This window comes from Chelonoidis abingdonii, chromosome 6 (genome assembly GCF_003597395.2).
Source record: "Chelonoidis abingdonii isolate Lonesome George chromosome 6, CheloAbing_2.0, whole genome shotgun sequence".
Classification (NCBI taxonomy): Eukaryota; Metazoa; Chordata; order Testudines; family Testudinidae; genus Chelonoidis; species Chelonoidis abingdonii.
Window position 1 is genome coordinate 36,846,212 of NC_133774.1, and position 14,691 is coordinate 36,860,902.

At 42.9% G+C, this 14,691-nt stretch overlaps 1 protein-coding gene across 2 annotated transcripts in view; it reads right to left on the reverse strand.

The window, feature by feature from the left end:
• ANKRD55 (ankyrin repeat domain 55) overlaps nucleotides 1-12,003 on the reverse strand; it is a 74,406-nt gene extending 62,403 nt beyond the window's left edge. For both annotated transcript variants that reach the window (XM_032775359.2, XM_032775361.2), the window contains exon 1: nucleotides 11,603-12,003. In XM_032775359.2, the coding sequence (XP_032631250.1) occupies nucleotides 11,603-11,642 (40 nt within the window). In that variant the 5' untranslated portion in view covers nucleotides 11,643-12,003. The remainder of the gene's footprint in view (nucleotides 1-11,602) is intronic.
• Between the last annotated feature and the right edge of the window lie 2,688 nt (nucleotides 12,004-14,691).

The following is a 14,691-nucleotide window of genomic DNA, read 5'->3' on the forward strand; positions in this document are numbered from 1 at the left end:
AAAAGACCCAGAGTCCAAAAATTCCCTCCCTGACTTTGAAAAATCCAGTTTCCTGATTGGTCCTCTGGTCAGGTGTTTGGTTCCCTTTGTTAACCCTTTACAGGTAAAGAAACATTAACCCTTAGCTATCTGTTTATGACAGTAGTAGTGTTCCACAAGGATATAATTTCTTTCACGACATTAAATACTAGCAGTTTGTTCTGAAAAGAGCTGTATACAATACACACAATATGATCTTAATGTAGTGTTTTACAAGATATATGTTATATGTGCATGTGATCTTTTTGTTAGACTAGACTTCAGTTGTTAACATCCACAAAGAATTGCTGGAGCTAAATGTATATGATCTTACTGATAACAAGACATTTATACATTATTAATTATGGTATTATTATTAGTGGTTGTAAAACAGAAAAGTTGAAAATCCAGGTGTTACATGTTCAATGTTGTGAAGAATTATGTATTTTTATTATTTGCTTTCCCCATCATCAGTAAGATGCTGCTTGGTCTCCTCTAAAGACCACCAGTGTCTGGCAGACAGTGAAGTATGCCATATCAGGCTCACTTCACAGCAGATCAGCATGAACAATAGTGCTTAACAACAAGCATCCATCTCCCCCATCCCTTTGATGCTTGAAGTAATGGGACATGCTTTCCTTTCTGGCTGTACTGTGATAACCTGTGTCATGAATGTTAGTATTCTCTTCGGCCCTCCAGCAACAGCTAATTAATACTCAAGTAACAGTACGTAGTGTATGAATACAGAATTCAGAAATCACTTAATTCTCTTATTTTATGGATTTGATTATTTAAAACATCCTTGTGTTATTCAGACCTGTGAGTTAGCAACGTAAGAAAGAACAACTTATTAATGGAGAGACCAATTGTATGGATTAAAAAAAAAATTGGACCTCATCTCTTGATACATTTGGATGAAGAATGCTAAGATAGCTCAAATAATACCTCTGTGCTTCCCCCTCCCCCTTGCTGCCCACTCTCCCCCAAGTCCTTTCTCTCCTTCCCTGCTTTTTTTTTTTTTTTGGTATTATTGTTACCACCACCCTAATATGTTATGTCTGTGTAACATTTTCCGATTTTATATTGACTGGTCTCACAACTTTGACAAGTTATATGATTGTGTTGATATCCTGTGAAATGTGGGGCATTTGGTAACATATACAAGTTGTGAACCTTGTTGTTGTTGGTGTATTTTTTGTTTGTTTCTTTATGAAAATAAATAAAAACACACACCAACAAAACCATCACATTGTGCCAGAGTAGGTACATGACAATTTCAATCCATAAAGATAAAATTCTTGATGCACAGTCATGAAACTACATGTTGTTCTTTGGGATTGCCATGTTGAAAGTGAATTATACCTGGAAGACAGGAGTGTAATATGTGATTCTCTGCTCCATTAGAGAAACCCCCAAAGTCCTGGACCTAAACATGATGTTTATTCACCATCACATTGTCTTTTCCCCTCCTCTCCCAAATCTCTGTTTTTCTTATTTAGACTAAAAGCTCTTTGGGACTGGTGCTCACTCACTTATACAATACCTAGAGCAATGGGACTCTGATCTTGGTTGGTTAATGGTGCTGCCATAATAAAAATAAATTATAATAAGCATTACTATCTGAGGGAAAGACAGCAGGATTTTCAAAGCCCAAATATTGTGTGCCTAAACCTGTAGTTACATGCAACAATATGTCATTCTGAGACAATCTAACAGAGTGTACTGTTAACGGAGTATCAGGCACTTTTTTGGCTGATGGCCCTACTGGCCCATTACCAGGTAGTGCCCCCTCCATCCCACATGGATGATCCAGAGATCATCTTAGGAGCTGCACGAGCTTAAACAACACTTAACCTAGTGGTTCACAGACTTTTAATGGGACACTTTCCCTCCTATGCTTCGTAAATAAACTAGAAATGTCAGCCTCCCCCTCCATTTCTTTCCCTCCATCCCCCCTCTGATGTGTTTTATCTTCTCTCCTCTGCATGCTCTTGGACTAGCTTAGTGTAAGCAGGGGAATGGTCCCACTATTGTGGGGAACTTTCCTGGCTTCTGCACTACCCCGGTGAAGTGGGCTGGTGAAAGGATCTGCGTCCTCGCTCCCACTTCCTTTACCCAGAGGTCTCCCTGCCCTTGAGGGCTCCCTTTCCACTCTCCTGTCTGGCAGAGTCCTCGTAGCCCCAACAAGGCTGGGCCCAGGATTCCTGGGGGGGCTCAACCCCCAACGTTGCTGTGGTCACCCAGGACAGGGGCTAGGGTGTCCCCACTCTGGGGTACTCTCTTTGCACTGTGCACCTCCCTGACCCACTGATCACATCATACAATTTAAAGCAAACACAAGTTATTTAATTAACAATTAATTTTAAAAAAGAATAAGGAAAAATGGGAAAGGTTAAAGGAAAACACATCACCCCGCTCTGTGGCAGGGATCGTTACAAACAGTGTCTCTGGACATCAGGGAACTTCACAGTCTGTTCCTTGTAGGTCCCAGGCCTCCTTCTCAGGCCCTGACTGTGCTGCAGGGACACTGCGGGTCAGACAATTGCTCTGGTGGTGGCCACACTCTCTCAGGCTCTGGGTGGCAGGGACCCTTCTCCCCAGTGTCACCCTTGCTCTGTCAGGGTTATGATCCCCCTCCAAGTCTGGCCTGCAGAGCCTCTTGGCTGAGGTGTCTCCCTGTGCTGGGCCCACTGCCCAGGGTCCCCTTCGCTTTCCCCAGCTGCTCACCGCACCCAGCTCCGGACTGCTCCAGCCCCAGCTCCACTCTGCCTCAGCACGGCTGCTGCTGCTGCTCTGCCTTCAGCTCCCTGGGCTGCTTCTCTGGCCTCTCTGGCTCCAGTTGCTACAGCTCTGCTCCCAGGGCAGGTCTGCCCTGCAGACTGCTTCTGCGAATCTCTCTCAGCACCTGCTTCCTGGGCTGCATGTCTGGCCCCTCTGGCTCTGGTTGCTGCAGGTCTGCTCTCTCTGGGCTGTGCTCTGGCTTTTTGGGCTGCAGCTCTGCTCCCAGCAACTTAGCTTGGGCCCCTGCTCTCTCCTTAGCTCGGCCCCACTCCGTCTGACCCAGGCAATTCCAGCTCACACGGTGGACGGGACCCACCCTAGCCTTCTGTCTCCTTGATAGCCTGCCCAGCCTGCTCCAGGCTGACTTGGAGCATTGGCCTCTAGCCATTGTTCCTGGGGACCGTCAGTCTCAGGGTCCTGATTTGCCATCGATCCCTCCCCTTTTAGTGCTGGGAGCTAGCAACCAAACACTCCCACTGAATGTTAGTAAGGGGATAACAGTCCCCTTACATTAGTACCCACCTACCCTGGAGCACCCGCAACAGGAGGTAGAATCATAGAATATTAGGGTTGGAAGAGACCTCAGGAGGTCATCTAGTCCAATCCCCTGCTCAAAGCAGGACCAACACCAACTAAATCATCTCAGCCAGGGCTTTGTTGAGCTGGGCCTTAAAAACCTCTAAGGATGGAGTTTCCACCACTCCCTAGGTAACCCATTCCAGTGCTTCACCACCCTCCTAGTGAAATAATGTTTTCTAATATCCAACCTAGACCTCCCCCATGACAGCGTTGGGGTAGCCTCTGGGACTTTGTCCACTCGGTTCCCAAGAACTTAGCTCAACTCCAAACTCATCACTGAGGTTTCTTTGGCATACAATCAAACTACATTTGAACTGATCAAGCTCAAGTGTAGTGGTGCATATAGGGTGTACCAGACATCCAAAGTTACCCAGCAAACCTCTTTCTTTATATACCTTTATACATTACATTGCCTTACATGTTTTAGGACTGGCTTGGTTATTCTGAAGAACCCAATTCCTGTACCATATGCTCTGTGTCGCTACACCGCATATTCTTCATAGAAATATTGTTATGATATAAATATAGCATAAGTAAGATATGTTTGATGCAAGATGGGTCATATAAGGTATCATTGGAAAGGTTATGTTTTACTGAATATGATTATCCTATTTGTATACATGTATCATTTATGTATCTGAAGTTAGGAATAGTGACTATGTAACAATTACAACTGTGGTTACACCTGGGAAGCACCCACTAGACAGTACGCAATCAGCCTGGATGAGCCATTAGGAAAGACAATAGGTCTATGAAGATGTTGATCTCTTGTTTTCATGGAGTTCCTTCCTGTGGTCATTACAAATAAGCCTTGTCTCATAGTTGCTTTAATACTGTAAGGTCATGTGATAATGTCACCTAGTACAGAGTACCATCTCGGACACTGATGGTATTTTTCCACTGGAAACAAAGAATTCCCACCTTATGTAAATCCTATTTAAGGCTGGGAAGTGAGTCAGTCAAGGCTTTTCTCTATTGCCTCCCTGCCTAAGAAGGAAAACTGCTGAAAGCACCTGAAGAAACAAAGGAACAAAACTGTGGAAAGGAAAGGGCTAAGTCCAGGCTGAGACAGGGGTCTAGCCTGTGAAGAGAAATTAGTGGAACTTTAAGCTGCAGAAACTCTGCAACCTGCCTAAAACAACATTTAGGGTGAGAAATTACTTTTTTTAACCTGTTTCTTTAGTAAATTAAGCTTAGGTTGTGTGTTTGTTTTATTTGCTCAGTAATCTGCTTTGTTTTGTTTGTTATCCATTATAATCACTTAAAATTTACCTTTTGTAGTTAATAAACTTGTTTTTGTTTATTCCAAAACCCAGTTGGTGCAATTCATATCTGGGGGATGGTACAGATCTCTCTATACAGCATAAGACTATATTATTTTGGGTTTACTCCCCAAAAGAGATATGCACATGAGCTCTGGATAAATCCCCAAGATGAATCCTCCCACACAGAGCTGATTTCAGTCTGTATCTGCAGCTGGGTGTGGCCTTACTTGTGCATATGCTAGAGAAGGCTTGAGGCACAACAAGGACAGGGGGAGGAAGCCTAGGCTAGTGGAACGGGTGGGCTCAGTGGGACCCCAGCACATCAGGTGACACCCTGAATAGGGGATTCAACCCATCACATGCACGCCTTACTCTTTATCTCATTTTACATTCCAGGCTTGTCTTATTCATTGTTAATGGTGTCCAAGATGTTCCCCTTATTTTAGCTAGTACCAACATTCTGTTTCTTGCCTGCTGATTTATTTACCTCCCTAATCATCTCCCTCAAGAAATGAGGCCCCACCCATGTCAAATTACTCATGTCAAGCCAGGCCTACATTCCACTGGTTTTCTTTTTTTTTATATTAGCATTTGTTTCATTTTTTAAGTTCACTACCCAGCAACACATTCCCAAGACTGGTAACTGTGATCATTTGAACCACCATTGATATCGGGCTCAAAGTACAAACCAGACAGTGCAAGCTCACCTCCTCCAGTAGAGTTCACCAGGGTGTAATCCCACATTATAAACTTGCTCTGCCTTTAAAGCATCCTTCTGTAATTTGCTTTCATTATAGTATAAAAAACTTGTACAAAAGATAAAAAAAATCTTTCCATTTATTACCACAGGAGATTTGGGTGTGAAACAGAACAGAGGCCAATTAAAATAGCATTCCCTGGGTCTGTACCAGAAGTGGCCCTCTTTAGCCACCACATAAAATTTATCACCAGCATAGGCAGTTTTTACTTTACCAACCTCTCAACATCTCAGCCGTACTGTGAAATTTGGAGACTGTTCCCCCAGAGTGAATCCACATGCCAGCAATTCTGTTTGTAAGACATTACACCTGCACATGCAAATATCCTCCAGATGCAAACAGCAGTACAAGCCTGGCACTTTTCAGACCTTGCATTGTCTTACAACAGTATTTGAGGAGGGAAAACAAACTTCTTCCTCAATGTACATGTTACAGTGATTTCACATTTAACTTCATGGTATTGGGCCTTTGTTAATTTTCTTACCCTGCACCAGCTTGTGTCACCTCTTGTGCCAAATTTTTAGATTTTCTGTCGAGATAAAAGAGTGCATTTTTCTTTTGCTTCCATAGCATTTAAGGCTGCTTTCACTTTGTATAGCACAGTGGTTCTCAACCTGTTTATTATTGCAGGCTGAGAACCACTGCATGTCCCCCTTAACCCTGCCACAATCCCTGTGGGGCTAAAGCAGAACTCTGGGTGCTGGGTCGGGCAGCCGAGACCCAGAACCCCACATGGGACTGGGCAGCTGAACCCTGGGCCCTGCAGCAGGGCCAGACACCGGACTCCCATGTGGAGCTGGGCACCTGGAATGTGTGTGGGGCTGGACCCGGACCCTGCAGCGTGGGGCCAGGCAGCTGGAGTCTGAGACCCCACTATGCAGGGTTAGGGGGCCAGCCAGAAACTGGGAACCCGAGATGTGGGGCCGGATGAGGGGAATAGATCCGGACCCTGCAGCACAGGGCTGGATGGCTGTACCATGGGACCGCCACCCCCATGTGGGGCCTGGCGGCCAGGCCAGGTGACTAGCAGCTGGAGCCTAACCCTGGAACCCTGCTGCATGGGGGCTGGGCAGCCTGACCCGGACAGCAGCTGGACCAGGACCTTACATTACAGGGCCAGGCGGCCGGACCGCAGGACCCCACTGCGCAGGGCCAGGCGGGCCACATCTGGACCTGGACCCTCCACCCCCAACAATGGGGGCTGAGTAGTTGGAACTGACCCCTGAGCTGAACCCCTGGGGGTGCTGCAGTATCCCAGCAAAACTTTAAATCCCAGTGCTCCCCCCCACCAACCTACCCACAGACCCATTCTCTCCTGCCCCCTGAAGTACTCACCAGCCCCCTGATGGGAGCAGTGCTCCTGAAGGCTGCCTTACTCTCTCTCTCTCTCTCTTTCCTCCCCTCGTACAGTCCTGCCCCTGCCAGACCAGCAAATTTTGATTTTTTTTTTTTAAATCACACAGTTGCAGCCCAGCTGTGTGCTAACTGGGCCACATGTGGCCCACAGGCTGAGAACCGCTGATAGAGCATGTACTGCCCACCTACTACACATATTGTTATTATTAGAACACCTGTTAAATAGGTGTTTTGTTAAATTTTGTGGTCCCTAGCTATGCTGTAAGCAATTTAGTAAGAGAGACCAAATAAATCTTTTAATTTTGCTTTGGCTTAGCCTTGTCAGCTGAGCCTTTGAACTTTCTTCTTTTTTTAAATGGTTTTACATGCCTGACATTTTCCTTTTGCAAATTGCAAATTATAAGCAAATACCATTTAATTTTCTTAAATATAAAAATTGCAGTTTAAAACTGAACAATTTTTAAAAAAAACACAGGTGAGAACTTTTTGGCTTGCGCCTCAATAACTGCTGTCTTTAACTCCCTTATTTTAATTCTGTGGCTCAGCTAGCTGAAGCTTTAGTAAGCTGATTGTTACACTGAAATTTGTGACAGACAGTATTTTTTTTTTTTAACTTACTAGGTGTTCCCTTCCCACCCCATTTTTTTTTGAAACACAACTGTACCCAGGTTACACCCCTGTAGTATATTCAGAAGCAGTTAATCCATATTGGAAATTTCAGTGGCATCCAAAGGATCTTTGCTGTGTTCTTCCAGGCATTCTCCCCCTACCCCATAATACTCTCTGGAGTTCCTTTTTCACCTATCTCCCCCTAATACTTCACTTAGGAGTCCAGAGGATTCATCCTTATATTTAACCCACTTCTCCTGTATGGTACCAACTTATTCTTATTTAAACCCTTAAATCCTTCCAGTGCCATTCCCTTAATGCTAGGTGGTGACTCTTACACTACGAACTGTTTATGTTACCTGCTCCAGACTAGAGGATCTGAGTGTGATGGGATCCCCAGGGTGCAGCCTGGGACTTTGGGACCACTGTGCCCCCTTAACTCTCTTCAGCCTGTGCTGTCTTTAACAATGCCTTGCTTGTGACCAGCAGCAAACTTATCAAGGTGTTGTTATCACTCAGTACAACCACATGTGGAGACCCCACACCCAACTAGATTGCAGGAATGCTCCCAGAGCCACTCAGGAATCACACAGGGAAAGGCATCAGCCAAATCCCCCCAGCTCCCAGCACTGTACCCCATGAATATGCCATCTTGCACTGCTCAAGATGTGCAGTGCAAATTTATTCATTGGTTCACCACTTCATCAATGGAAAGTGGATATACACCAGCCTTTGCAAACCTGGGCAGTTTTGCCACACACTTCAGACAAACTCACTGGTAAAAGAAGCTTATTGGCTACAAAAGATAGATTTTTAAGTGACTATAAGTGACAGGCAAAAAAGTCAGAGCTGGTTACCAAAGTAAAATAAAAGCATGCAGTCTGAACTTTCAACACTATTAGAGTTGGCAACAGCTAGATTAAGCAATTTTTTTCACCCCACTGGGTATTGCAGTTCATATTACACAGATTTCACCCTTGAAATCTGGGGCAGTCCCTCAGTTGGAGTCTTCATAGTCTCCTTGTTGCTTGCCACATAAGTGGGTGAAGGAGAAGGGCCCAGGCTGGGCCCTCTGTTTTCAGTTTTATACCTTCAGTCCATGTGCTTGGAAAACACAAGTCCAGGCATGTTTGGGTGGGCATTGCTGAGTCACCAGGCAAGGTTGAGCAATTCCTTTGATGTGGCCTCATCCAGGTGAGTCATTGCATGTAGCTCCCTTGCTGGACAATGGTTGTTGATGGGCTGATTGACACCCCCCCCAGGTGTTGGTTACCTTCCTTGCTATTGCTTCTGGGGAACTAATATGTGGCTGATTCCCCAACTTACAGCATGTTTTAGTGACCACCATAGAACACAATTCTCATAACTTCATATGCATTAATGATATACATATATGATAGAGAAAATACTTTCAGCAGATCATAACCTTTTCCTTAGTACCTTACAAGGCATGCTTTATATGTAAGATCACAACCAAGGTATGGAATGTCACACTGAGTCACGGCACCAGTATGCTGGGGTAGGCTCAAGACCTTTTCCACTCAGGAGTCTGTTGCAGTGAATTCTGAAAACTTATGCACTCAGTAGCCTCCCAGACCTAATCATTGAGGTGTCTTTATTAATATACAATCAAACTACACTTGAGTTAATCAGGCTAAGCATAGGGGGTAAGTACAGGGCATACTACACCTTCAAAAGTTACAAAACAAACTTCTTTCACACTCGCACATTATACTGCATTTACTATACCTTGCATTACACGTTTTGGGACTGGCTTGGTTACTTTGTAGGAACCAATTCCTGTACAGTGTTCTCTGTCCATGCACAATTTACTCTTTTCCTCGTTTATATTCCAGGCTTATTTTATCCATTGTTATCTTAACATCATTTCCAATGGACACCTTTTATCTTAGCTACTACAGATATTCTGTGTCCAGCCTCCTGATTTATTTAATCCTGTCTCCCAAAATATATCGCTGCACCCATGGCCAATTATTTATGTGAAGCCAGGCCTACAGAATGATCAATAACAAAGTTTGGCAAGAATGCTTATGTAGGAAGAATGAATCCCACCAAATGCTAGAGCCAACACAATGAAGTAATGGGTCTTATCTGTCTCTGTTTTGATACAAAACTACTCAAGATAGTTAAGTCCCAGGCAGACTGAAGAGCTACAAAAGAGCTCTCAAAACTAGGTAACTGGGCAACAAAATGGCAGATGAAATTTAGTGTTGATAAATGCAAAATAGTGCACATTGGAAAACAATCCCAACTATACCTATAAAATGATGGCATCTAAATTAGTTGTTACCACTCAAAAAAGAGATCTTGGCGTCATTGTGGATAGCTCTCTGAAAACAGCCACTGAATATGCAGTGGCAGTCAAAAATTTGAACAGAATGTTGTGAATCATTATGAAAGGGATAGATAATAAGACAGAAAATATCATATTGCCTCTATATAAATCCATGGTATGCCCACATCTTGAATATTGCGTGCAGATGTGGTCGCCCCATCTCAAAAAAGATGCATTGGAATTGGAAAAGCTTCAGAAAAGGGCAACAAAAATGTTTAGGGGTATGGAACGGCTTCCGTATGAGGAGAGATTAATAAGACTGGGATTTTTCAGCTTGGAAAAGAGATGACTAAGGGAGGATATGATTGAGGTCTATAAAATCATGACTGGTGTGGAGAAAGTAAAGAAGGAATTGCTATTTACTCCTTGTGATCACACAAGAACTAGGCGTCATCAAATGAAATTAATAGGCAGCAGGTTTAAAACAAAGAAAAGGAAGTATTTCTTAACACAACGCACAGTCAGCCTGTTGAACTGTTTGCCAGAGGATGTTGTGAAGGCCAGTACTATAACAGGGTTCAAAAAAGAACTAGATAAATTCAGGAAGGATATGTCTATCAATGGCTATTAGCCAGGATGGGCAGGGATGGTGTCCCTCTCCTCTGTTTGCCAGAAGCTGGGAATGAGCATCAGGGAAAGGATCACTTGATGATTACTTGTTCATTCCCTCTGGGGTGCCTGGTATTGGCCACTGTCGGAATACAAGATACTGAGCTAGATCGACCTTTGGTCTGACCAAGTAAGGCCATTCTTATGCTCTAATGCTATAGAACACTTTAAGAGAAAAACTCAAATCAAAATGGATCCAGAAAATGACCATGACAAAACTGGGTTTTGCATAGTCACCGATTCCCATTGCAATTTGATGCATACGTATCTGATTTATATCAATTTATTCACAAATACCAGAATTGGATGCTGATGTGTTAAAAAGACTAAACAAGCAGTATTCTGGGTGTACCACTTGCATTTTGAAGAATTTTGGTGTTAGCCTTTTCACCTATGCAGCAAGTCACAACCTTTTGTTTTAGGGCCAACTCTGCTTTATCAGCATGTACACCTTGCAGGTGCATACTGGTGACTGGGAAGATTGCACATAAGTCATTTTGGGGCTTTGTAAAGGGACAGAGAGATTTGATGCAACATAGTTGTTTAAACAATGAAAATTTCCTGCTTTGTGAACAAAGGGGACTATAGAGAATATAGAATTTTAGTGAATTAAGCAAGAAAGGATGTAAATTATATTAGATATATCATAGCCCCCACCCCAACAAATACAATTCAAATAATCTAACTACAAAATAGATAACTAAGATCCATCTATATTTCCATAGCAACCTATTCCTGTAGAAAATTTATCACTGTGTTAGGGCTTATTTTAGATTTCTTATGTTAAGATACAGTAATATTTGTGCAGTACACCTAAAGATTTCCTGAAAATAAATCAGTTGTCAGTGTGTATTTCTTTCACTATTTACAGCTTATAATTCCAAAATTCATGAATTTAATTAGGAAAATGGGCACTTAGTTTTGTACAAGTCAAATACCACATTTTAACTGGTTCTAGTTTAATGTAACAACTTGTATACACAAATCTCAGAGCTGACCTTAAAAAAAAATGCTGTCATTCTTCCTGATGAAATCATTGATTCATTTTTTAAACTATACTAGTAGACAGAAATATCTGCCCTTAACACTGATGCAAGAAGGTCCCTTTTGTACAGACAGAGTGAAGCAACATATGATAAACATATAAGAAATTCACATTAGACCAGATCTCCACCATAAAATATGGAGTATTGATTTACTAGCCGAAACCATAAAATTTCAACAGACGTGCTGGGACCAATGGCTTTTGAAATTAGTAGCAAGTGACTTACCTTTGTGCTGATCAAACACTGATGAGGTACTAAAATCCATTGTGGTCTATCTCATTATTTACTATTAGATCAGGCAAATACTATTTCCATGGTTTCCATGGAAGAATCCCATATATTACAGTAAACAAAATATGCAATGATAGCTGTCACCAATTTTCTTGTTTGAGAATTCAGTTTGCTTTATGGCTGCAGATTGTTGTCAAGGCAAAGACGTGGTCACTCACATAATGAGAATGGCATATTCTGTTAGTTATGGACCCTGTTAAAAAGCCGTCTCCAGAAATAGCCTACTTGAGCTTTTAGGTCTTGAAAAAACACTAGCTTAAGAGGGCAAGCTGTCTATGATCAGGCCTGAGAAAGACATTGCAGATCACCCAGCATCAGCAACAAGAATGCTGGCTTTAAACAAGCAGAAATCTCAACGAGTGAATGAGGATTCACTTTGGCAAACAGAGCATGTGCAAAACTGCCAATGCAATTTGGATGCTGGATGTACTCATTTTAGAAGCCAAACGGCATACGCTGTGTTCGCACACAATACTGTCTTAATTGACTATTACATAAATATTGTAGTAGGCATACATTCTGTAGTTTATTAATTAATCAGCCACCCACCTATTTAACTGAGTGAGGTTTGAATAGCATGGAGAACATAAATAAAAGGGAGTGACATTTATTGCTGTATTTAATAGATAAGGTTTAAAAGTTCTATACAACAGTTCTCAGTAACTACAGTCAGTTGCAATAGGAAGCCTTTTTAATGTAAACATGTTTGGTGTGTTTTAGGCAGTGTTTTAATGAGATATTCCAATGCAACTTGTAATATACACATTTTATATTTACTCTTCAAGTCCTATGTCCAAGCCAAAGAAGAGGAAGTCCAGTTGTAGGGCTGTTAGTCTGACATCAGTTCTGGACAAGATAATGGAAAGGCTGATATGGGACTTGATTAGTAAAGAATTTAAATGAGGGTAATATAATTAATACTAATAAACAAAGACTATGGAAAGTAGACCCCATCAAACTAATTTGATACTTTCTGTGTTGAGATTACAATGCAAACATGTTGATATAATATATTTAGACTTCTGTAAGACATGTGACTTGATACTACACAACGTTTTGATTAAAAATACCTAGATAGATATAAAATTAACATGGCACATATTAAATAGATTAAAATCTGGAAAGGTCTCAAAATGTAATTGTAAACAGGGAATCATCGTTGAACAATGTTTCTAGTGGAATCCGGCTGGGATTTGTTCTTCGTCTTACATTATTTAACCATTTTATTAATGACTTGGAAGAAAACACAAAATCATCACTGACAAAAATTTGGGGAAATGGTAAATAATGAAGAGGACAAGTCACTCATTGAGTGTTCTGGATGACTTGGTAAGATGGCCGCAAACAAACTATGCCTTTTAATATGGCTAAATATAAAGGTATATATTTAGGTACAAAGAATGTAGGCCCTACTTAGAGGATGGGGGACTCTATCCTGGGAAGCAGTGACTTAAAAGGTTTGGAGGTTGTGGGGGCTGAAGATGAGCTCCCAGTGTGATTCTTTGGCCAAAGGGGCTAATACGATCTTGGGATGCGTAAACAAGGGGAATCTCAAGTAGGATTAGAGAGGTTATTTTACCTCTGTATTTGGCATAGGTGCAACCACTGCTGGAATACTGTGTTCGATTCTGGTGTCCACAATTCAAGAAGGATATTAATAAATTTGAGAGGGTTCAGAGAAGAGCCCTGAGCATATGTAAAGGATTAGAAAACAAGTCTATTACTAAAAGGTTTAAGGAGTTCAATCTATTTAGCTTAACAAAGAGAAGGTGTGACTTGATTATAGTCTCTAAGTATCTCCATGGGGAACAAATATTTAATAAATATTCTCTAGAAGAGAAAGGTATAATGGGCTCAAATGGCTGGAAGTTGAAGCTAGACAATTCAGATCGGAAATAAGGCATATATTTTTTAAAAGTGTGTAGCAGGTCATACATGCCCCGTCCGTTTTTGGGATGGAGCACGGGTCATTAGAGGCCCGTGGGCAAGTCTGCACAATCCCTCTGGTCTCAGAGTGATGTGTCCTATCTGCCTTCTCTATCAGAGCTGTGCAGCCTAGCAGCCAGAGTCCATAGCATGGCCCTCGCAATCAGGGTTGTGGGGCCTAGTGGCCAGAGACATTAGGGCTGGTGAGGCAGGCCGCCACCCCAGGGGGGGCAGTGGCCAGGATAGGGCGTGCCAAGCCAGGGCCCTGTTGGTGGTGGGATGGGGATCCAGTCAAAATACAGCAGCCACCTCTCTGGGTTACTTCCTATCCATTTCTCTGCAGCTTGTGGTCTCGTGGCCCCCCTGGGCTCTCCTCCCTCTGTGGCATCCGGAGCCTGGAGGTCATGGGTTGCTACCATCTGGCTGGTCTCTGTATCATGGAGTGTGAGCGATCCTTCAGCAGGAGTCTACAGCACACTTCCTTCCTCTCTGGTGGTCAGCCCCAAATGAACTGGGCTGCTCCCTTTTATACCTTACCTTCCGCCAGAGCATACCCAGCAGGGTCGAGGGGGTGGAGCTTCCTCGGCTCAAAGAGAGGAATTAACTGCAGCCCCACTGCGTTCCCCATCACACAGTGAGAGTAATTGGAATAGCTTACCAAGGGTCATGGGAAATCTGCTATCACTGACGATATTTAAACCAAGAGTAGATGTTTTTTCTAAACGATATGCCCTAGGAATTATTTTGTGGAAGTTCTATGGCCTGTGTTATATATTTTTCTGCAGGACCTGTGCCTGGCTGCCTCCTTCAGTGTGCAGGTTGGACTCTGTGCAATGTACGAGACAGAAGCCCTTCAGATCTTTGCATTATACTGGGTCAATGTCTAGTTGCAATTACCATTGTATAAGTATGATCAAATGGATTTACTCTGAATCTACTTTGGCCTCATGAGAACACAATTGGGCCAGCAAAAGAGAGAGTTGTGGATGATGCAGGAACCTGCTCAGTGTAGGATCAGGAGTGGGGCTGCGGTTGGAAGCTGTGGCCAGGCTGTAGCTGCGGATGAGGGTGGGTGGTGCACCCTCCCTGGCCCCTGT